Source organism: Anarhichas minor, unplaced genomic scaffold (genome assembly GCF_050575085.1).
Source record: "Anarhichas minor isolate MPS153535 unplaced genomic scaffold, ASM5057508v1 ptg000057l, whole genome shotgun sequence".
NCBI classification, from domain to species: Eukaryota; Metazoa; Chordata; class Actinopteri; order Perciformes; family Anarhichadidae; genus Anarhichas; species Anarhichas minor.
The window spans coordinates 34,239-57,190 of record NW_027466503.1 but is presented as its reverse complement, the minus strand read 5'-3'; the positions used below and the strand labels follow the sequence as shown (position 1 = coordinate 57,190).

At 41.9% G+C, this 22,952-nt stretch overlaps 2 protein-coding genes across 2 annotated transcripts; one reads left to right on the top strand and one right to left on the bottom strand.

The window, feature by feature from the left end:
* Positions 1 to 722: 722 nt before the first annotated feature.
* masp1 (MBL associated serine protease 1) lies at positions 723 to 13,198 on the bottom strand. Its single transcript, XM_076076428.1, has 12 exons — positions 13,040 to 13,198; positions 11,802 to 11,979; positions 10,954 to 11,085; positions 9,001 to 9,197; positions 8,773 to 8,920; positions 8,251 to 8,369; positions 7,035 to 7,110; positions 3,989 to 4,123; positions 3,744 to 3,818; positions 1,790 to 2,037; positions 1,295 to 1,483; positions 723 to 1,148 (listed from the first exon to the last, which is right to left on the bottom strand). Exons 1-12 carry the CDS (start codon positions 13,196 to 13,198, stop codon positions 723 to 725), a joined length of 2,082 nt encoding a protein of 693 aa, XP_075932543.1.
* A 3,013-nt stretch (positions 13,199 to 16,211) lies between these two features.
* On the top strand, positions 16,212 to 20,699 carry clrn1 (clarin 1). Its single transcript, XM_076076405.1, has 3 exons — positions 16,212 to 16,479; positions 18,284 to 18,463; positions 20,434 to 20,699. Exons 1-3 carry the CDS (start codon positions 16,227 to 16,229, stop codon positions 20,697 to 20,699), a joined length of 699 nt encoding a protein of 232 aa, XP_075932520.1. The 5' UTR covers positions 16,212 to 16,226.
* Positions 20,700 to 22,952: the final 2,253 nt, after the last annotated feature.

Sequence of the window (22,952 nt, the reverse complement as noted above, 5' to 3'; positions counted from 1 at the left end):
CGGAGATGTTCTTTGCAAAAGAAAACTGTGTTTATAAGAGTTTATTATTAATACTCTGTGAGTGAGCATTCATATCAATACATTCATTCATATCAATACATTCATTCATATCAATACAAACACTACCTTTATGATTAAAATGTTTATTAGAGCACAAAAGTGACTCACTGTATTTTTCAAATAGCTGAAAAGAAAATATTGCAGTCAGTTTTTTCCAATATGGTGCAGCTTTAATATGATTCATACAAAAGAGTGTACAAATATACAACACAGGAGTGAGGAAGTACAATGTATGAGCAACGTACAATAAAGAAATAATAATGTTTTAGTAAAAACAAACAAACCAGTATATAACCAGTAACAAGCAATAACAAACCAAACCAATAACAAACTAATAACAAACAATAACAAACCAGAAACAAACTAATAACAAACCAGAAACAAACTAATAACAAACAATATGAAACTAATAACAAACCAGTGGCTAAGCAGTAACTAACAATAACAAACCAGTAACTAACAGTAACTAACCAATAATAAACCAGTAACTAACAATAATAAACCAGTAACTAACCATAACAAACCAGTAACAAACTAACGTTAGTTACCACCCGTCTCCACCCGTTTCACCAGCCGTCTCACCACTCGTCTCTCCACCCGTCTTTCTACCCGTCTCTCCACCCGTCTTACCACCTGTCTCTCCACTCGTCTCTCCACCCGTCTCACCACCAAGGGGCAGTCTGAAGGTGCTTCTGGATCCACTCCACATAATTAGCCACTCTGGTGTAGACTCCGTAGACCCTCTGACTCCCACAGTCCTCCGGCCCCCCCCAGGACACCAACCCAAACACCACCCACCTCCTGCTGACCCCGTCCTCCATCACAAACGCCCCCCCGCTGTCCCCCAGACAGGTGTCTCTCCCGCCCTCCAAGAAACCGGCGCAGAACATGTTGTGGGTGATGTTGTAGCTGACGGAGCGTGAGGCGTAGCTCCCCTCACACTCGTCCTGAGAGACCACCGGCAGCTTTACGTACTGCAAGAGGTCAGACGTCATCTCAGGGTCACTGGAGGAGGAGGTGTTGAGATTGGAGATCCCCCACCCAGCAACTACACCCAAAGAGTTAGGGAGAGGTGAGGGGGGGTCGTCCTGAAACAGAGAGAGAGGGAGAGGTGAAGGGGGAGAGTCTTACCCTAGTAGTACTAGTAGTACTAGTAGTAGTTGTACCTGGTTTCTAGGTGGAGGCACACAGACGTGGTATCATACAGTAGTAGTAGTACTAGTAGTACTTGTACCTGGTTTCTAGGTGGAGGCAGACACACAGGCCGGATGAACTCGGTGAACTCCACCTGCTCCTCCAGCCTCAGCAGAGCGATGTCGTTGTTGTAGTTGTCCGGTTGGAAGTTCGGGTGGAGGAAGATTCTTTCCACCGAACGGTTGGTGGCCAGACGTTTGTCTGCAGCGTCATGGAGACCCAGAAACACCTGAATCACATGGACTGGTTATACTGGTTTTACTATTTAAACTGGTTACAATAGTTAAACTGGGTCACATGACCACATAATGTAATCAGCATACAGATTGGTCAGATGGTCACAGAAGGCGGGCTTATGTAGGAAAGCCAGCCAATTGGAAAGAAGCATTAATATTTATGTTTACACATCATATCAAACTTTAATGACCAGGTTGTTGTAAATATCTCAACCTCCAATATTAAATAATATTAAAAGTAATCAAAATATTAGTGGAAATGTAAAATTAATATTAAATTAAAATATAGAAGTTAAGACCTTGACGTGTTCCGGGGCCACAGGGACGACGCTGGTGTCCCTCCTCTGAGACCTCAGGACGTGGGCCGCTGTAAGGACCCAGGACTGGGACAGCAGGGCCCCAGAACCGAACCAGCGGTCCTCAGGGACACGGGACAGATCCTCCACACTAAGCATAACCTGCCACGGGAACAGGCCGGGCTCGGACCGGAGACCTCCCACGATCCGCTTCACCTGAGGGGGGAAGGACCGGGATGGCTGGCCGCAGGCTGGAAGACACACGGAGACACAGACTGTTTAATGTACTGTTTAGTGTACTGTTTAGTGTAGATTAATGTACTGTTTAATGTACTGTTTAGTGTACTGTTTAATGTAGTTTAATGTACTGTTTAATGTACTGTTTAGTGTACTGTTTAATGTAGTTTAATGTACTGTTTAGTGTACTGTTTAATGTAGTTTAATGTACTGTTTAATATACTGCTGGACAGACACAAACTGCTTTATAACCCCTGAGATAACTTCCAGGATTAACATTCTTCTTTGAACCCAACCAATGATGTTTTTCTGAACCTAAACAGGTAGTTTTGGACCAAGTAAACCTAAACAGGTAGTTTTGGACCTGGTAAACCTAAACAGGTAGTTTTGGACCTGGTAAACCTAAACAGGTAGTTTTGGACTTGGTAAACCGAAACAGGTAGTTTTGGACCTCGTAAACCTAAACAGGTAGTTTTGGACTTACTTGGAATAATATCTGCAGATGTTGCTGCAGTTAGTGTGACACTATGAGCGAGTCAAGACTAAATCTAGCAGCAGCCGTGAGTAATGAGGTGAGAGTGTGAGTACGGATCAAAATAACAGTCAGCTGTATTCAGTAGATGTATATATTGTGGCATCACAAGGGAAGGGGCCAGGTGCTACATTCCCTTTAATGATCAACAGCCACATCACAAAATGGCTGCCCAAGCACAAACTACAGCTCCCAGAAGGCCTCACCAAGGCCTCACCAAGGTGTGGGTGTTACATTACATTACAGTCATTTAGCAGACGCTTTTATCTAAAGCGACTTACAATTCAGAGTCTATCACATTATACACCGGGAGCAATTTTTGGGGTTAAGTGTCTTGCTCAAGGACACATCGACATGCGACTAGCAGAGCCGGAGCCTGGGATTGAACCACCCTGCCAAACCTACCACTCTGATTGAAAGACGGCCCTGCTATCCACTTAGCCACAGTCACCCACAGTGTTGAAGCCACCTGATTGAGGCAGGACTTAAGAGCTGCAGGAGGAGAGGAGGAGGGAGAGCACATGGCTGGAAGGAGAGCCAAGAACTAACCTGGACTGGAGAACGGCGTAAAGAAAAGTACCGAGCCAGACTGAGGAGGATTGAAAGGAAGATGACCTGGTGGCCGGTGAAACCGAGGACACACTAAGTTGAGTTTTTTTTAATACTGTTCAGTTGAACGAACCATTACCTCCTCTTGGACGCTTTTTGTTTGTTTTGGACTTGAGTTTGATAACGAGAATTACCTGAGTTGCCAGAAATGGAAGAATAAAATGTGACCTTTTTCTGGGAACCTTTGATTTTTGCCTGTTTTTGTTAAGTACCTTGCCCTAGAAACTTCTCATGACAAAAGTTCGGAAATTAGTGTTTGGTAGATTATTTGGCAGAGAAGATTTGGCAAATTTTTCATGGGCGCAACCCACATACTCAGCTCTGTTGCTCATCCCACAAATGCATGTTCCTTACAAATGGGGCACCGTTTGAAAGCTAACTAAACAGGCTTTCCAACGGTATAACAATTATTGCCAAGAAGCATTGTTACAACAGAGAAATAATCTACCAAACACTAATTTCCGAACTTTCTGTTCGATGTTTATATTATATATCTATGTATATTCAGTAGCGATCATGAACTAATGGATTCACTCTTTCAATGAGGAAGATGACGTCATGTGGTAGATTGAAGGTTACCTGGTAAACAGCTCGGCAGTCTTGTTCCTGATTCCGAGTTGACCCATTCTCCACTCGGCCCACAGATGTAGAGACCTACCGCACACACACAGATATCGTGTTTGGACATACAACACTATGACTTTTTATGACATATTGTACTATGACTTTTTGTGACATACTATAATATTACTTTTTATGACATACTATATGACATTTCTATGTTATACTCAGTACTTTGAGTAATACAGTCATAATAGTCTTACTGTTGCTGTTGTTGAGCTGGAAGCTGTCCTCCCTGCAGACGTACTGAACACTCGATCCAAACTGTGTGCTGTTGTCTTTACTTCCAAACACCAAGTTGGCCATCGCGACCAACTTCGGACTCCCACAATCCACCGCTGTGAAAGAGAGGAACCGTGATGAATACTAAATGAACAAGACCCAGCAGCTCTTAGATGGTAGAATGAGCAGACTTGATGGAACTATTGTCCTTAATAACTGAAACATGGTGACACATATATTATATGTACATGATATCTATATTTTGAATATAATGTATCCAAATTCAGACAGTTCTTTTCAATATGAATCTCACATTTATATATTTTAGAAGTCCTTTCTGCTCCTTTTTTACAGTATTTTTCATTTTAGCATTACATATGTTAATACATTATGCAGATGATTTCTAATGTGATATGAACTATAATATTAAAATCACAGGACTCTTTCGTGTTGATCTGTTTTAAAGCTGCTCTGCTGGTACGACTACTTCCTGTCAGAATTCATACAGAAGTAGAAACACAAACTCTAAATGTCATTGATCCAAACTTGAGAGTTTATCATCAGAAGACTGAGTGTTGCTGTGATGTCACTGATAACATGGCAGTATTAAAATCTGATTATTGTTATCATTATTATGATCATTATTTTTATTATGATCGACAGATTGTTTGACAAAAACACACGACTGGAGATTCTTTTTTTTAATTTGTTTTATTAGAAAATAATCTAAAACTACTGACAAACATATAAACTGTTCCTACAGTTTTGCTATCAGCCAATAAGAATCACTCTCTGACTAATCTCGACTGTGATTGGTTAAGATGATGGACAAAGACCTCCTCCTAGAGTGTGTTTCTAGAGAGAAAGAGACGGAAACCATTGAGTTCAACCTAATCTGAGGTCTGGTGCTACAGTTACTATATACAGTGGGTACGGAAAGTATTCAGACCCCTTTAAATTTTTCACTCTTTGTTTCATTGCAGCCATTTGCTAAAATCAAAAAAGTTCATTTTATTTCTCATTAATGTACACTCAGCACCCCATCTTGACATTAAAAAACAGAAATGTAGAAATTTTTGCAAATTTATTAAAAAAGAAAAACTGAAATATCACATGGTCATAAGTATTCAGACCCTTTGCTCAGTATTGAGTAGAAGCACCCTTTTGAGCTAGTACAGCCATGAGTCTTCTTGGGAATGATGCAACAAGTTTTTCACACCTGGATTTGGGGATCCTCTGCCATTCTTCCTTGCAGATCCTCTCCAGTTCCGTCAGGTTGGATGGTGAACGTTGGTGGACAGCCATTTTCAGGTCTCTCCAGAGATGCTCAATTGGGTTTAGGTCAGGGCTCTGGCTGGGCCAGTCAAGAATGGTCACAGAGTTGTTCCGAAGCCACTCCTTTGTTATTTTAGCTGTGTGCTTAGGGTCATTGTCTTGTTGGAAGGTGAACCTTCGGCCCAGTCTGAGGTCCAGAGCACTCTGGAAGAGGTTTTCTTCCAGGATATCTCTGTACTTGGCCGCATTCATCTTTCCTTCAATTGCTACCAGTCGTCCTGTCCCTGCAGCTGAAAAACACCCCCATAGCATGATGCTGCCACCACCATGTTTCACTGTTGGGATTGTATTGGGCAGGTGATGAGCAGTGCCTGGTTTTCTCCACACATACCGCTTAGAATTAACGCCAAAAAGTTCAATCTTGGTCTCATCAGACCAGAGAATCTTATTTCTCATAGTCTGGGAGTCCTTCATGTGTTTTTTGGCAAACTCTATGCGGGCTTTCATATGTCTTGCACTGAGGAGAGGCTTCCGTCGGGCCACTCTGCCATAAAGCCCCGACTGGTGGAGGGCTGCAGTGATAGTTGACTTTGTGGAACTTTCTCCCATCTCCCTACTGCATCTCAGGAGCTCAGCCACAATGATCTTTGGGTTCTTCTTTACCTCTCTCACCAAGGCTCTTCTTCCACGATTGCTCAGTTTGGCTGGACGGCCAGGTCTAGGAAGAGTTCTGGTCGTCCCAAACTTCTTCCATTTAAGGATTATGGAGGCCACTGTGCTCTTAGGAACCTTGAGTGCTGCAGAAATTCTTTTGTAACCTTGGCCAGATCTGTGCCTTGCCACAATTCTGTCTCTGAGCTCCTTGGGCAGTTCCTTCGACCTCATGATTCTCATTTGCTCTGACATGCACTGTGAGCTGTAAGGTCTTATATAGACAGGTGTGTGCCTTTCCTAATCAAGTCCAATCAGTTTAATTAAACACAGCTGGACTCCAATGAAGGAGTAGAACCATCTCAAGGAGGATCAGAAGAAATGGACAGCATGTGAGTTAAATATGAGTGTCACAGCAAAGGGTCTGAATACTTACGACCATGTGATATTTCAGTTTTTCTTTTTTAATAAATTTGCAAAAATTTCTACATTTCTGTTTTTTAATGTCAAGATGGGGTGCTGAGTGTACATTAATGAGAAATAAAATGAACTTTTTTGATTTTAGCAAATGGCTGCAATGAAACAAAGAGTGAAAAATTTAAAGGGGTCTGAATACTTTCCGTACCCACTGTATATAATAACTATACAGGTACTCTGTACAGTTACTATATATATACAGTTACTATATATCCAATAACTTTATACAGTTACCATGTACAGTTACCATGTACAGTTACCATGTACAGTCACTGGTTACTGGTTGACTCGTGTCAGCTCTTTGGGATCCACCACTATATTTCATTGATAACTACTGATGCTTTAGTTAGTTGATCACATTGAGTGCAGAATCCAGCTACATGTGTGAAGCTGATATCCACATATAGGTGATCTAATATATAGGAAATGTATCGGTGATAGAATATGTGTTAATGCTGCCTTCTTGTTGTTGGAAAAAGAGAATTTAGCTTGTTAAAATAAAAGAAGTCAGAGGACTTCAGCACTGAGTGAAAGAACATGTCAGTGTTAGTAATGATTTAATAATGAATCTGATCACACAGATGTTTCCCTTAAAGTTTAACATGTTGCAGAATGATTTCTTACTCTGACAGTGAGGACTGCTACTCCACGATCCATCAGACTGACAGTCCATCTGATAGTGATCCAGATTCTCTCCATCCTGAACCACAGAGACACAAAGAGACAAAGACACAGGACAAGATAAGAAACATCTTCCTGTTAACAGGACAAGCCAGCAGCAGTAGTAGTCGAAGAAGTACCCAGAACCAACACAACAATGTACTGGTTTAAGTCCTGTTTATCAGATCAGTCCCAGTTTGTGTATGTAAACTATGAATCTTCCACAAACACCCAAGTTAGTCAAGTAGGGCTAGCTCAGGTTTATATTTAGGGCTGGCTCAGGTTTATAGTCAGGGCTCGCTCAGGTTTATGGTTCGGGCTGGCTCAGGTTTATAGTTAGAGCTGGCCTGAATGGCTTAAGAAAAACAAAATGAAGACTTTGGAGTGGCCTAGTCAAAGTCCCGACCTGAATCCGACGGAGATGCTGTGGCATGACCTTAAAAAGGCGGTTCATGCTCGAAAACCCTCCAATGTGGCTGAATTACAACAATTCTGCAAAGATGAGTGGGCCAAAATTCCTCTACAGCGCTGTAAAAGACTCATTGCCAGTTATCGCAAACGCTTGATTGCAGTTGTTGCTGCTAAGGGTGGCCCAACCAGTTATTAGGTTTAGGGGGCAATCACTTTTTCACACAGGGCCATGTAGGTTTGGATTTTTTCCCCCCCTTAATAATAAAAACCTTCATTTAAAAACTGCATTTTGTCTAATATTTAAATTTGTTTGATGATCTGAAACATTTAAGTGTGACAAACATGCAAAGAAATCAGGAAGGGGGCAAATACTTTTTCACACAACTGTAGTTAGGGCTGGCTCAGGTTTGTAGTTAGGGCTGGCTCAGGTTTATAGTTAGGGCTGGCTCAGGTTTGTAATTAGGGCTGGCTCAGGTTTGTCGTTAGGGCTGGCTCAGGTTTGTCGTTAGGGCTGGCTCAGGTTTATCATGTGATTTTAGGCTGTGCGAATAAAATGAATTGGATTGAACCAAAGTAGAGTACTGGAGTAAATGTACTTATTTATTATCCACCACTGGCCTGTAACAGTAGCAGTACTTTAGTTTTTACAGTAAATCAGTTTTTGTAGTAACTTTCACATAGACTTCAAAACTAAAACGGCAGATTAAAAAGATATATTCAATAATTATAACCCTGGTGGTGTTTCACAATAAGTGCAGGTGTGTTCTACCTTCAGCAGTGTGAATCCAGGTGAACAGGTGATCAGGATGTGGTCTTTGAAGGAGTATTCTGATTGGACGGGAGTCAGCAGGGCATTGGGCGGGGTTTCAGGTGCTCGACACTTACTTCCTGTCATGACAAAATAAAAGCCTTTGAGGAACTTTAAGCGTCTACTCACTGCTGTGTGTATTAATGTATAGTGTGTATCTACCTGTAGATGTGTATAGTGTGTAGTGTACACTGTGTATCTACCTGTAGGTGTGTATAGTGTGTAGTGTACAGTGTGTATCTACCTGTAGGTATGTATAGTGTGTAGTGTACAGTGTGTATCTACCTGTAGGTGTGTATAGTGTGTAGTGTACAGTGTGTATCTACCTGTAGGTGTGTATAGTGTGTAGTGTACAGTGTATATCTACCTGTAGGTGTGTATAGTGTGTAGTGTACAGTGTGTACCTACGTGTAGGTGTGTGTAGTGTACAGTGTGTATCTACCTGTAGGTGTGTATAGTGTGTAGTGTACAGTGTGTACCTACCTGTAGATGTGTATGTGATCCTCCAGCCAAGGTTCTCTCCTGAGTTGTCGCTGTGGAAGAAGACGGTGACGACATTGCTGTCAGTCTGAATCTCACCTGGAGGTCGACCTCCACAGAACGGACCAAAGTCACTGCCTCCTGCTGTGATCTGACACACAGAGAGACAGATGATCAGCTGACAGACCAGGTATGTGTGTGTGTGTACAGGAGTGTATGTGCTGTCCTCACCTTGACGTGGTCGTAGGGGCAGCTGACATCAGGGTGGTCTTCTACGTCGAAGCGGGGGTCGAACTGGAGGCGGAGCCTGAAGCCCGGCTCCACTTCGATCCGGTACGAACACTCTGAGCTCTTTGGGTACGGAGACGGGAAATCTACGCTGCTCAGAACACCGGAGCGTTCCCTGAATACACCGTCACTGCACTCCACTGACACACACACACACACACACACACACACACAGAGTAGTTAAAGCTTCAGTGTGTAGGATTTGGCGTCATCTAGTGGTGAGGTTGCAGATTGCAGCCTGTTTAATCTTCTCCAGTGCCGATACCAAGAGTTTCTCTTTGAGTTTTCAACCAGCTTCATAAGTTATGTGAAAGTAGATTTATAGTTAGGGCTGGCTCAGGTTTATAGTTAGGGCTGACTCAGGTTTATAGTTAGGGCTGACTCAGGTTTATAGTTAGGGCTGGTTCAGGTTTATAGTTAGGGCTGGCTCAGATTTATAGTTAGGGCTGGCTCAGGTCTATAGTTAGGGCTGGCTCAGGTCTATAGTTAGGGCTGGTTCAGGTTTATAGTTAGGACTGGTTCAGGTTTATAGTTAGGGCTGGTTCAGGTTTATAGTTAGGGCTGGCTCAGGTTTATAGAACAGAGGACTTCCTAGGATCCACTGAGCTCCTCTCTCCTCTTCTCTCTCTCCTTCTCTATGAATTCATGTCTCATTAATGCTCTTTAAAGAGTCTTTGTGTTTTCTCTCCTCACAGGTTTCCATGGATTGTAGTTTTACCTCAAACCCTTTGATACATTATAATTGTAAATATTATTGTTATCATTATTCTCATTTCTGTTCCTGTTAACGCCTTTATTATCATTATTATTCTATTATATCCACTGGTGCTGTTATTATTATTAGTCATAATTATTTTGTTATTATTATGTTATTATTAGTGCTACCACTGCTGTTACTACTGTCATTATATATTTCATATGTCTCATTATATCTCATTCATATCATATTATTTACTATGTTGTAATGCTGTTCACATCTATTGATCTGATTTGCTCTCTATTTTCTGATGTGAGGATCTAAGAACTGAGCAAGTCTCATATTCAGATTTAAAGCTGTCTGAGGAATATGTGTGATTTATCATATTGGGGTATACAAATACAATTAACTGAATTGAAAATTGATAATGGGAGTGTTTGTGTGTATGTGTGTGTGTGTGTGAGTGTGTTCCTGACTCTGGCTTCCTTCAGGGACACAGTTCTCACCAGTTAATTGGGGTTGTGAGAGAGAGAGAGACTCCTCCACACAGAAACATGTAAATATTTAGCACCAATCAGCAGCTGCTATCAGTCAGACAGAGGTCAGAGTTACACACACACACACACACACACACACATACACACACAAGACTTTTTACTTTTAGTCCGTTCACATGTCTACTTTGTAAATGTTATAATACCGTTGTATAATTAGAAAAGTATCATATTACTTTTTTATGTTCAAGTTAAAGGAATAAAAACTATTTATTAAGGTCAATGAGCATTATATCATTACATTCAGGAAATAAATGTATTTTTCAGGTAAATGTTTAGTTTGAATAGTTGAACATCAGTTCTAATTGAAAGGTATTTCTCCAGACCTGAACCTGAATGAACCTGAATAAACCCCAGAGTTCACAAAGAGGCTCAGTGATCTGGTTCAGCTGCTGGAATTCACCTCAAGCTCTTTATGTCTGAAAAGCTGCCCGTTTCTATTAATCTGGATTATGACTTTAAATCTTTATATTTATATATTGTTATCTAACGATCCGTGAGCCGAGCTCTGATTGGTCAGCAGGCGGAGCTTTACCTCTGTTCAGCATCAGTTAGGAATTGTAATCTACCAGGTAAGAAGTGAATGGTTCAGAGACCTGGAGGGACGAGGACAGACTTCTGTCTCCTCATCACCTGCAGCCTCACCTCTACAGGTGCGGTTGTCAGAGTGCAGCAGGTAACCGTGTCGACAGGAGCAGTAGTACCCCCCGATGTAGTTGTGACAGAGGTGATCACAGAGGAGGACTTCGTCAGTCCGCTCGCTGCACTCGTCCACATCTGAGGAGACGGAGACAAAAAGACATGTTTAATGTTGACGTCTCGTCTCATTGGCTCATCTTATCTGTAGATAATGTGAGTCATAAACACTGTGGGACCAGAGACGAGACTCAGCTGCTCACTCTCCGTTGTAACCCCGGTTCTATGCTGCTCACACTCCGTTGTAACCCCGATTCTATGCTGCTCACACTCCATTGTAACCCCGGTTCTATGCTGCTCAGTCTCCTTTGTAACCCCGGTTCTATGCTGCGCACACTCCGTTGTAACCCCTGTTCTATGCTGCTCACACTCCGCTGTAACCCCTGTTCTATGCTGCTCACACTCCTTTGTAACCCCGGTTCTATGCTGCTCACACTCCGTTGTAACCCCGGTTCTATGCTGCTCAGTCTCCTTTGTAACCCCGGTTCTATGCTGCTCACACTCCGTTGTAACCCCGGTTCTATGCTGCTCACACTCCTTTGTAACCCCGGTTCTATGCTGCTCACACTCCGTTGTAACCCCGGTTCTATGCTGCTCAGTCTCCTTTGTAACCCCGGTTCTATGCTGCTCACACTCCGTTGTAACCCCTGTTCTATGCTGCTCACACTCCGCTGTAATCCCTGTTCTATGCTGCTCACACTCCGTTGTAACCCCGGTTCTATGCTGCTCAGACTCCTTTGTAACCCCGGTTCTATGCTGCTCACACTCCGTTGTAACCCCGGTTCTATGCTGCTCACCCACAGCGCTGTAGTGAGCCACAAAGCCGGAGTAGCGCTCCTCGTTGGAGAAGTCGGAGGAGAAGAGGAGGCTCAGGGAGTTTCTGGGGGAAGTGATGATCCGCTGAGCCGGAACCGCCTCCGTGTCCGTCTGCTCCCGCCCACAGAACAACGCAAGCTCCTCCCCCTCCGCCTCCACCTGGACACAACAGTTGAAACGCATCAGGTGAGATGTGGAGCAGAGCTAGGTTAGCTAGAAGAGCTGGGTTAGCTAACAGAGCTAGGTTAGCTAGCAGAGCTGGGTTAGCTAACAGCGCTAGGTTAGCTAACAGAGGTCTGCTCCACCCACAGAGGTAACATATATGAAACTACAACAAACTGAGACTTTCTTGTTAAAATCATTTGTGGATTATATATAATAATTTATTGAAATGTCTCTCTGGGAGAAACGTCTCTTCTGATATTCATTGCTGGAGAGACTTCACCTCTAATTATCTTTAAAAAACGAATTCTTTATAATAATTATCATCCCAATTTACAATACTACCAATAACAATACAAATAATATTATTGTTATAATTATTGATAACTTATGATCATCAGTAACTGAAGAGGTTCACATGTTTATTTGATGTTTACATTGAAAGTCAATGAACAGCAGGTCAAACACACACAGCAGTGCATCGTGGGAAGGCTGCTCTCTGTGTGTTGCAGCTGCTTGTTGTCGAGGAAAAAGTTGCCATGGTGCAGAGTGACATCATGTGAATATGAAAATGTGTGTGTGTGTTTGTGTTTGTGTAGATGTGTGTGTGTGTGTGTGTGTGTGTTTGTAGGTGGCAGCACATGTTTGTATGATATAGAGTATTCTATAATATATGATACAGAGTGTTCTATAATATATGATACAGAGTGTTCTATAATATATGATACAGAGTATTCTATAATATATGATACAGAGTATTCTATAATATATGATACAGAGTATTCTGTAATATATGATAGAGAGTATTATATGATACAGAGTATTATCTAATATATGATATAGAGTATTATCTAATATATGATATAGAGTATTATCTAATATATGATACAGAGTATTATCTAATATATGATACAGAGTATTATCTAATATATGATATAGAGTATTATGTATTATATGATATATATAGTATTATAGTGTTATATATTCTCACACTCATTTGGTTTGTGTATTGAAGGAGTGCAGTATAGATCCTACCCATGATGCCGTGCGGTCTCACCTTGATGTAGTCGTACTCACACAGGTAGGACGGCTCCAGGTCAAAGTGGCTGAAGGACAGTTTGATCTGGAACCCGCCAGGAACGCTGAGGTTCCACCGGAGAACCGTCTCTCTGGGGTACGAGTCAGGGAAGTGAGGAGACTTCAGGGAACCGAACATCTGAGCATCGAGGACCAGAGGGAGGAGGAGCACCACCAACACCCTGATCAATAAGCTATTATTAATATTATTAATTGTAATTATTATTAATTATTTGTATTATGATTATTATTAATAAGTATTATTATTAACAATAATAGTTATAATAAAAATAAAAATTATTATTATTCATAATAATAATAATAATAATTATTATTATTAATATTAATAATAATAATAATAATGAGTTATAAGTTATGAGTTATAATGACTTATAATACGTTATAATGACTTATAATACGTTATGACTTATAATACGTTATAATGAATTATAATGAGTTACAATATGTTATTAGTTATAATACGGTACAATACGTTATGAGTTATAATACGTTATAATACGTTATAATTAGTGCTGGGCAAGTTAACGCGTTAATTTCGCGTTAACGCATTCATTAATTAACGCTGACAATTATTTTATCGCGCGTTAACGCATTTTTAAAATTTATTATAATTTATTAAAAAAAATTTTTTTTTTTTTATTGAAAGACAACAGACAATACATATACATAACAAGAGGATGACAATAACAGTGGGATAAAAGCCAGCAAACGTCCTATAGTCAGTTGTGTATGTATGTGTGTGTGTGTGTGTGTGTGTGTGTGTGTGTGTGTGTGTGTGTGTGTGTGTGTGTGTGAACGTGTGTGTGTATGTCCTTGAGCCTTTTGAGATGGGAAAAAGAATAATAATAATAATAATAATTAAAAAACAACAAAAAAAAACAGGTAAGTATTTTTTATTTATTATTATTGTAACAGACTGTCTCATGTTTATCGTTTTGTATTGTAGATATGATGTCCCTTCAGGGTTGCCGTAGAGAAAAGGCGACTTCCGCTTCTGGTCGAGGGGGGGTGCAGAAATAAAGAGAGAAGCTGCACCAGCTGTTGCTCTCCCTGGAGACTACTGGACATCGCTGCGGTAAAGTCAGCAGACACTCAGATCTCTGTGGTCCACTCAGCAGACACTTACATGTTAGTGCACTTATATGCTGAAATTCACGGTAAACGCATTTAAACGGCACAGACCGGGAGCGAGAGAAGGACTTTGAAAGTTAGCGGAAAGATTAACGTGAGACAACATCCGGTTTCTTCAGACGAATATCCGGTTTTCAGAATAAGATGCCAACAAAGTATGAATTATATTCACATTAAGTATAAAACATGCTACCTGCATCTCGTGAACCAAATGTCATTGCCCTTTTGTTCATATAGCAGTACTTTTAAAATAAAAGTGCGCAATACACTACTTTTGAATTCATTATTGAACTTTGCCATAACAATGCGATTAATCGCGATTAAATATTTTAATCGTTGCCCAGCACTAGTTATAATACGTTATAATGAGTTATGAGTTATAATACGTTATAATACGTTATAATGAATTATAATGAGTTACAATACATTCTAATGAGTTATTAGTTATAATGAGTTATAATACGTTATAATACATTATAATGAATTATAATGAGTTACAATACATTATAATGAGTTATTAGTTATAATGACTTATAATACGTTATGAGTTATAATACGGTACAATACGTTATAATACATTATAATTAGTTATAATGAGTTATGATACGTTATATTAACTTTAATGTACAGAGAAACAGCTCAACTAAACCTGAATGATAGAAACACATTATAGATCTGATATTGGTGGACTGATTAGTAATAAATCAATAGACTGACCTCATGCTTCAGCTGGACTCTTGTGTCTCTGTCTGAACTGGTCTGGACTCTTCTGGTCTGGACTCTTCTGGACTCTCCTGTCTCTGTCTGAACTGGTCTGGACTCTTCTGGTCTGGACACACGGAGCCTCGCTCACTCCACTCCTACGTGTGACGTGTCAGAGGAGCCTTACGTCATCATGTCTGGTCTACGAGGGGGAGGGGCGGCAGTGGAGTAGTACTTAGTAGTACTTAGTAGTAAAAATACTTGAAGTAAAGTTTGCACTCAGTGTCAGAAATAACAAAACAATAAAGTTCTGTTGAATCCCAACGTTTTATTTTGAAAGAGCTGTCACCGGAAATCTGTGTAACCAGGTCAGTGTATTACACACACACATACACGCACACACACAAACATCCCACACACATACACACATACACACACACATACACTCACAAACATCCCACACAAATACACACATACACGTCCCACACACACACCCTCACACACACTCACTCACTCACACTCACACACACATCCCCCCCCTCTGTGAAATCCATCTGCTACTGGTTGCCATGGTGACCTTTGTTAGGTCCACATCTTTTGGACACAGAGAAATCACCCCCCCCCCCCCCCCCCCCCCCCCCCCTCCTGCAGCCACGTGCTCTCAATCGCCTTCAAAACACAACAGCAGGTTTAAGTCAAAATCAAATGGATTTATTATCCAAGAAGCATAAAACAGATACAAACAGTTACAAACCGAATCACACTATTAATAACAAAACAAACTGATATATAAAATGAAAGTGAGGTCCCGTCCGGGCCACACGACAGACAGTTGAGTCTCCCCCATGCTGCGGAGGAGGTCTGAATCTCTCCTGCAATTCGAAGACCCTTTGTCCCTCCAAAGTTACATTTCTCAGCTCATCGATCAGCTCATTGATTGGCTGAAGTCCAACAAGCCCCTCCTTGGCCCTTGACCCATTGTCCTAAACTTCACACCTCACCCAGCCACTTTCCAACCCCCCGCTTCCAACACATTCCTCAACCCCCCCCTCACAGACACTTAATGCATGAAATGACCAGACTCCTACAAGTAAATATACTGTATCACATAATATCCATAATTAGGAGCGCTTTAAAACTTAAATTCCTCACACCTGAACACTGAGCTCTTGGAGTCTGTAGTTCAGACTGAATGTTGTTATGATGGCTCTCCTCTACTTCCTCCTCCTCCGCTTCCTCTTCCTCCTCCTCCTCTTCCTCCTCCTCCTCATCACCTCCTCCTCGACTCCTCCCCCCCGACTCCTCCCCCCGTCATGCCGAGCCGACAGAAGCAGCTCGTGTTCTCGGTCTCCGGTGTCCTCGGTTTTTCGTGCATCCTCACGGCCGCGGTGGCCACCGGGCTCCCTCTGTGGATCACCGGGGCCGTGCTGTGCCGGACTGGGGCCGAGCTGGTGAACGCTACGGGACCCGAACTGGACAAGTTCTTAGGAGAGCTGAACTACGGTCTGTTCACCGGAGAGAGGGTGAAGCAGTGCGGGTTAGGAGGGAGGACGTCCCGCTTCTCCTGTGAGTATATTAATATATACACATATATATACCAAGGGACCAAGGGACAATATGCACGTTTGAGATGAGCTAGTCCTGCGCAGAATCGATCACTGGCGATCACAATGCATGCTGGGTAGATTTGTGTCCGACTTGCTCTGACATCATGAACACGAGGTCATCGATGACATCACAAGATAGAGTCAGTGGTTGTAAATGATCAACAGCTGATCTCTGCTGCTCATTAATAATTCACACGTTTACTCTGAATTATTCAGAGTTTGAGGTACTTTTCTATGACTTTATACTTCCTGTTTTGCTTCTCTGGACCAGTTTTCTGAGACCGCAGAGCACAGACTACAGACTACAAACTACAGACCACAAACCACAGACTACAGAGAGCACATACAAACCACATACTACAGACCACAGACCACAAACTACAGATTACAGACTACATTACATTACATTACAGTCATTTAGTAGACGCTTTTATCCAAAGCGATTTACAATAAGTGTATTCAACATAGGTATTCAAGAGAACTGCTAGTCACCAGAAGTCATAAGTGCATCTCCTTTTAAACAAGCATCTAAGAGCATAAACCACAGCCAAAGAACAGTACAGAAACAAACAAATGCAATAAGTGCCACAAACTAATACAATAAGTGCTGAGTGGAAGGCTCAGGGTAGTACTTCTTGAAGAGGTGAGTTTTCAGCCTGCAGCGAAAGATGGGCAGCGACTCTGCTGTCCTGACGTCAGGACAGGACAGGTTGATCGGCCGTAGGGACCTCTGAGCGACGGGGCAACCAATCACCCGAGGCAGCAGAGCGAAGTGGTCGGGCGGGGGTGTAGGGCTTGACCATGGCCTGGAGATAGGAAGGAGCTGTTCCTTTCACTGCCCTGTAGGCTAGCACCAGAGTCTTAAACTGGATGCGAGCTCTTACAGGTAGCCAGTGTAGAGAATGGAGAAGGGAAGTTGTGTGGGAGAACTTGGGGCGATTGAACACCAGATGAGCTGCAGCTTTCTGGACAAGCTCTAGAGGTCTGATGGCCGACGCCGGGGCTCTGGACCAGAGATCAGACACCATAGACTACAAACTACAAACCACAGACTACAGACCAGAGACTACAAACCACAGAGCACAGATCAGAGACCACAGAGCAGAGCCCAGAGTGTTTAATGGTCCCAGTTAATGAGAGCAGCCAGCCTTCACTAACCAGGTTTCTGCCTGACTGGATCCGAACTGACAAACAATGCTGCTCTGTTCTTGTTGTATGAACACATGATGCATCAGAACTAGTGATGGGATGAACCCAAACAGAGAGACACGGGTGCAGAAGGATGTCTGACGGGGAATTAATAATGGGTTTAAATACACAGGTGATGAGACAGGAAACCAACTAAACAAAACCACAAGACCATGACAGTGTGTGTGTGTGGGAGGGTAAATGTAGTGCAGAAAATGGACCATATTTCCCTCTGTGATGTAATGCAGTAGAAGTAGTAAATATAAATAAACACATTGAACACATTGCACACATTGCTGCAACACATTGATATATTATATTCGTGCACACTCAGTTTAGATATGATATGTATATATATATATTGTATACATATATGTATGTATATATATACAGGTATATTCCTGGCCAGCCCTACAGACCCCTCAGGCTTTTACACTGTTAGCAGGTGGAGGACCAGCATGCACCTGGGCAGAGAGACGGCAGCATGTCTTTCTACGTTAATAAAGCAGCAGAAGAAGAAAAGTCCACATTATTTATTCAGAGATTCATATCAATCAGCTGTTTTTCTCTCCCAGTCTTCCCAGACCTGCTGAGCGTCATCCCAGTAGTCCTCCACGTGTCCGTCATCTTCTTCTGTGGTGTCGTCATCCTCTTCTCCTCCATGGTCACTGGCTTCTTCTTCTTCAACGCCTTCGGCCGTCCGTACGAGACGCTGCAAGGCCCCATGGGACTTTACCTGTGGACCTTCATCAGCTGTGAGAAACATCATCATCATCATATCATCGGTCACTGATAGTAATACTACAACTACATTACATTACAGTCATTTAGCAGATGCTTTTATCCAAAGCGACTTACAATTCAGATTCTATCACACTGTAGGCACAGCTACGGGAGCAATTTTTGGGGTTAAGTGTCTTGCTCAAGGACACATCAACATGCGACTAGTGGAGCTAGAGCCGGGGATCGAACTGCCGATCCTCTGATTGAAAGACGGCCCTGTTCTCCACTTAGCTACCGTCGCCCTCAACAACAGACTCGTGTTCATGTGTCCAGTACTTTAGTTTACGACCTGATGTACACAGAAGTACACATCAAACAATGAGTAAAAACTAAACTGGTGGAACGTCTCTGGTGTAGGAGGCTATGACGCAGTGCTGGGAGGTTCAGGAAGTGATTTAAATCACGTTCTATTAGAAGACAGTGTGAGCTGTCTGATACGAGCTGCGATTAGAGAAACAGGGTCCGAGGCAAGAGATCTGAATCAGCGGCCCCCCCATCTATATTTACAGCCATTATTTTATCTGAGGAACAACCTGAGCCTCACTTACTAATGTTTAAACCTCTCTAATATCCTCTGAATAAGGAACCTTTCAACATATCTCCTCAAGACCTCCTCTAATGAGTGGACAATCGTCTCGATTTTAGACCTTGATATCTCTTTTCCTTCATTTGCAGTTTGAACTCTCTTATGCCGCGAATTCATCGCGCCGCATATTCGCGTCAATCTCGCCGCAGGTCTCGCCGGGGACCATTTGTGTACATTCGCGCAAATGTACACAATCGCCCTGAAAGCCGTTCAACTGTCCGCCATTAACCATGGAAAAAATAACCTCTATTTCTGCTTAGTACTTGTTGTGGAAGTCACAGATATCCCGGGAAACTAAACGCCGTCATGTCTGGGTTCATAATATTGTTCAGAGGAGCTTCGTGGATTTTATCGAGCTGTATTCACTGTGTCTAGCAAGCCACAGGTTGCTGTTTACTACAGCTGTATGAACACAAAATAAACTGATTTGGCTGTGATTTAACGGCAATAAACCGACAAAAAGGGACTCCGAAATAACTACGTAATGATGCCGATTTGTAGGCTACTTGTCTTCTCAATGGAGCGGATGGATCGGTGCTAGGCTAAGCTAACATTGTAGCAGCTCCACCAACACTCAGACTAACGTCATGTAGACGTAAATACGGCAGCGCCTATTCATTGTTTGTACCATATGATTTACACACACACATTTATACACATAGTTTGGTCCGGTCTCTATTGATATGAGGTATTGTAGCGCTCTGGGTGAACACAGACGGCTACAGTATTTATTTCCTGATTCAACAACGGCAGGAAGTCAGTGATGACAGGGGGAGCAACTCAACGCTGATAGGCTATCGCGCCGGGGCGTAACGCGAATATTTCGGCGAAGTTGAAAAATTTCAACTCACGCATTTGGGGCGATTTGGCGATGGACGCGAATCGCAAATTCGCGCCACGCCAGTCTCATCGCGTCTGTGCATAGACTTTGTATGTAATCTACTCGCGCGAATAATTCGCGCCGCGTTTGGTGTGAACACAGCATTACAATGACGACTCTGTGAGCAATGTTAGACTCGAATCAGACAGAAGTGAGCAGGAAATTTAGAGCACAAATATGATCCATAATCGCAATAACATTTATTCTAGTACAATAATAAAATGTATTCTAGTACAATAATGACATCTATTCTACTACAATAATAACATGTATTCTAGTACAATAATGACATCTATTCTACTGCAATAATAACATTTATTCTAGTACAATAATAACATTTATTCTAGTACAATGACATTTATTCTACTACAATAATGACATTTATTCTAGTACAATAATAACATTCATACTCCTATATTATTCGGTACGATCCAATAAAGAAGCTTTAATTAAATTACTTCCTGTTTGTGCTGCAGGGCTGTGCAGCTGTCTGGTGATGATTCTTTTTGCGTCGGAGGTGAAACTTCATCATCTGTCCAATCGGATCTCCAACTTCAACGAGGAGAACTTCGTTTTCCACACATACACTGAACGCTACGACCGGTCCTTCTGGCTCTTCTTCCTCGTCTTCCTCCTCCACGGACTTAACTTCTTGCTGATCCGACTTGCTGGAATCCAGTTCCCCTTCCAGGAGAACAAAGACCCGGACCTGAGCGGGGGGGCGGCCGACCTCATGTACTGAGATCCGGAGTGAGACGGAAGCCTGTAAAGGACAAAAGACTGATGATTAAAGTGTTACTGTAGAAAATCCATTGAGCTCCATGAATCAATTAAAGTTTATAATTTAGTACGTTTAGATATAAAATGGTCCCAAAAAACTAAAGACAAACAAAACCTGAAACCATCAGATCAGTCGATCAATAAGTCAGTCAATCATTTACTTTGTGAAAACACTCTGGTTCCAGCTTCACTTTGAACTGATGATGACTTTGACTCTTCATTGATGAAGGTAGAAGATGTGTCATTGAGACAGTCACATGGTTCAGGAGGGACAGATCTCATCACGTGTCATTAATACTTATTTAATGTGTAATAACTGATGTAATAACTGATGTAATAACGTTTATAATAATACAAGATTTCAAACTAACGTTAGCAAACTACATCAAACTAACGTTAACTAACTGCAATCATACTCAAACTAACGTTAGCAAACTACAATCATACTCAAACTAACGTTAGCTACTATCTTACGATAAACATCAACTAAACTGTGAGAGAGATCAGTTAACGAGGACACGAGTACGTCAACTGGTTCAAGTGTGGAACTATCGGCTGCTCTCTGGAGTCAAAGGAAGAGTCGTGACCCTATTTCAATGGCAGTGAGTTGAACTGAACTGATGTTGTGTACTTTGTCTTTAATATGTTTTGTATGTTGTAGTATTGAAGTCCTCTGTGTACTTTTTCATGTTAGTGTACAAGTTAAATGTACACTTGTGTTTTCAGAAAGTAGCTGAAGATAAAACCTGATGATGAATCTCTACTCTGCTGTGTCTTTTTGAAGACTGAAAACAGTCCACACGGGGCTCTGTAACGGGGTCCAGGTTCAGGTTCAGACCTGAAGTCTCAGCGGCCCTTCACTTCACACTGAGAGGTTTTCCTCTGGCATGGGACGAGTCAGGGACGTCTCCACTCATGACATCATGCTGTTTTTTCAAAATAAATTTCAGTCTTCACAGGAAGTGAGGTTCAGATAAAGAGCTGGTTGACATAAACTTGACTGATCATACTCAAACTAACGTAAGCTAACTACAATCACAATCAGATTTACATTAGCTAACTATAATTACAATCAGACTAATGTTAGCTAACTGTAATTATGAGACAAATATTTAATGTATTAATAAGTCATCTGAAAATGGACTTGAAATCAAATTATTGCTTTCCAAATAAACATAAATATAAATTGTGTATAGTCCTGAGACCCGGTAAAGCGGGTACAGTGGACTGCGTTGACCAATCACGGTTGAGCTATTTCAAATGTTTCAAGTTGCAACCGTCAAACTGCCCTTTTCGCTGCTGGCTGCAGAAGAAGATGGATGTCTCAGAGGAGGACATTCCAACACTACCGGTGAGTTGTTGGCGTTGATTATATTACAAAAACAGTGGCTCAATATTTTAATGGAAGTGTGTGTAACGTAGTGTGTGCAGTCCAGCTGCAGGAACGTAACACCGGCTGATTGGGGGGGGGGGGAGCTCCGGGCGCTGCGGTACAGAGCGAACGTCTGCACACACTGTGATGACAGAGCTGGTTGGATATCGGCAAAGATTCATTTAAGTGAGTAACGTTAACATTAGATCTCTTTTAACTACTAGGGTTAGGGTTAGGTTTAGGTAAAAACGTGACCACCTGATGGAGGTCACGGGGGGCACGGGCACAAGGGGAATATTTATCTAAAAAGATGTCAGGTGTTCTTTTAAAACAGCATAAATATGCTTAAAAATCCCCCATAGCAAACAACCTTCTAAAAGAATCAGTTAAAAATGTGTAAAAGGATTAAAAAGACATCAGAGCAGAGGCAAGGCAGGCAATGGGAGTCGACCATTAAAAGAAACTCCAGGGTCTCCAAGGTCCGTCCCCCGGTGTGGGTTCCTATAAAATTCATAAAACGGCCAAACAAGGGGATAAAGGTATAAAAGCAAAGCCGCACACAGTGTTTCCTTAATAAATATGTAAATAAGCATAAAAAAGATATAAATAACTAGAATATATAACAAATATAAAAAAGGATAAATAAACATATAGTATAAATATACACACACACACACCCCACATCTAAAAGGGTTAGGGTTAGGGTTAGGGTTAGGGTTTAGGGTTAGGGTTAGGTAAAAGGGAAAATAGGTTTCTGCCTACCAAGAAGGCAGGCAGAGAGCACGGGCACACAAGGTTTGTCCTGTTTCCTCTACTAACTCCCAATCGGTGACTCCCTTGTTT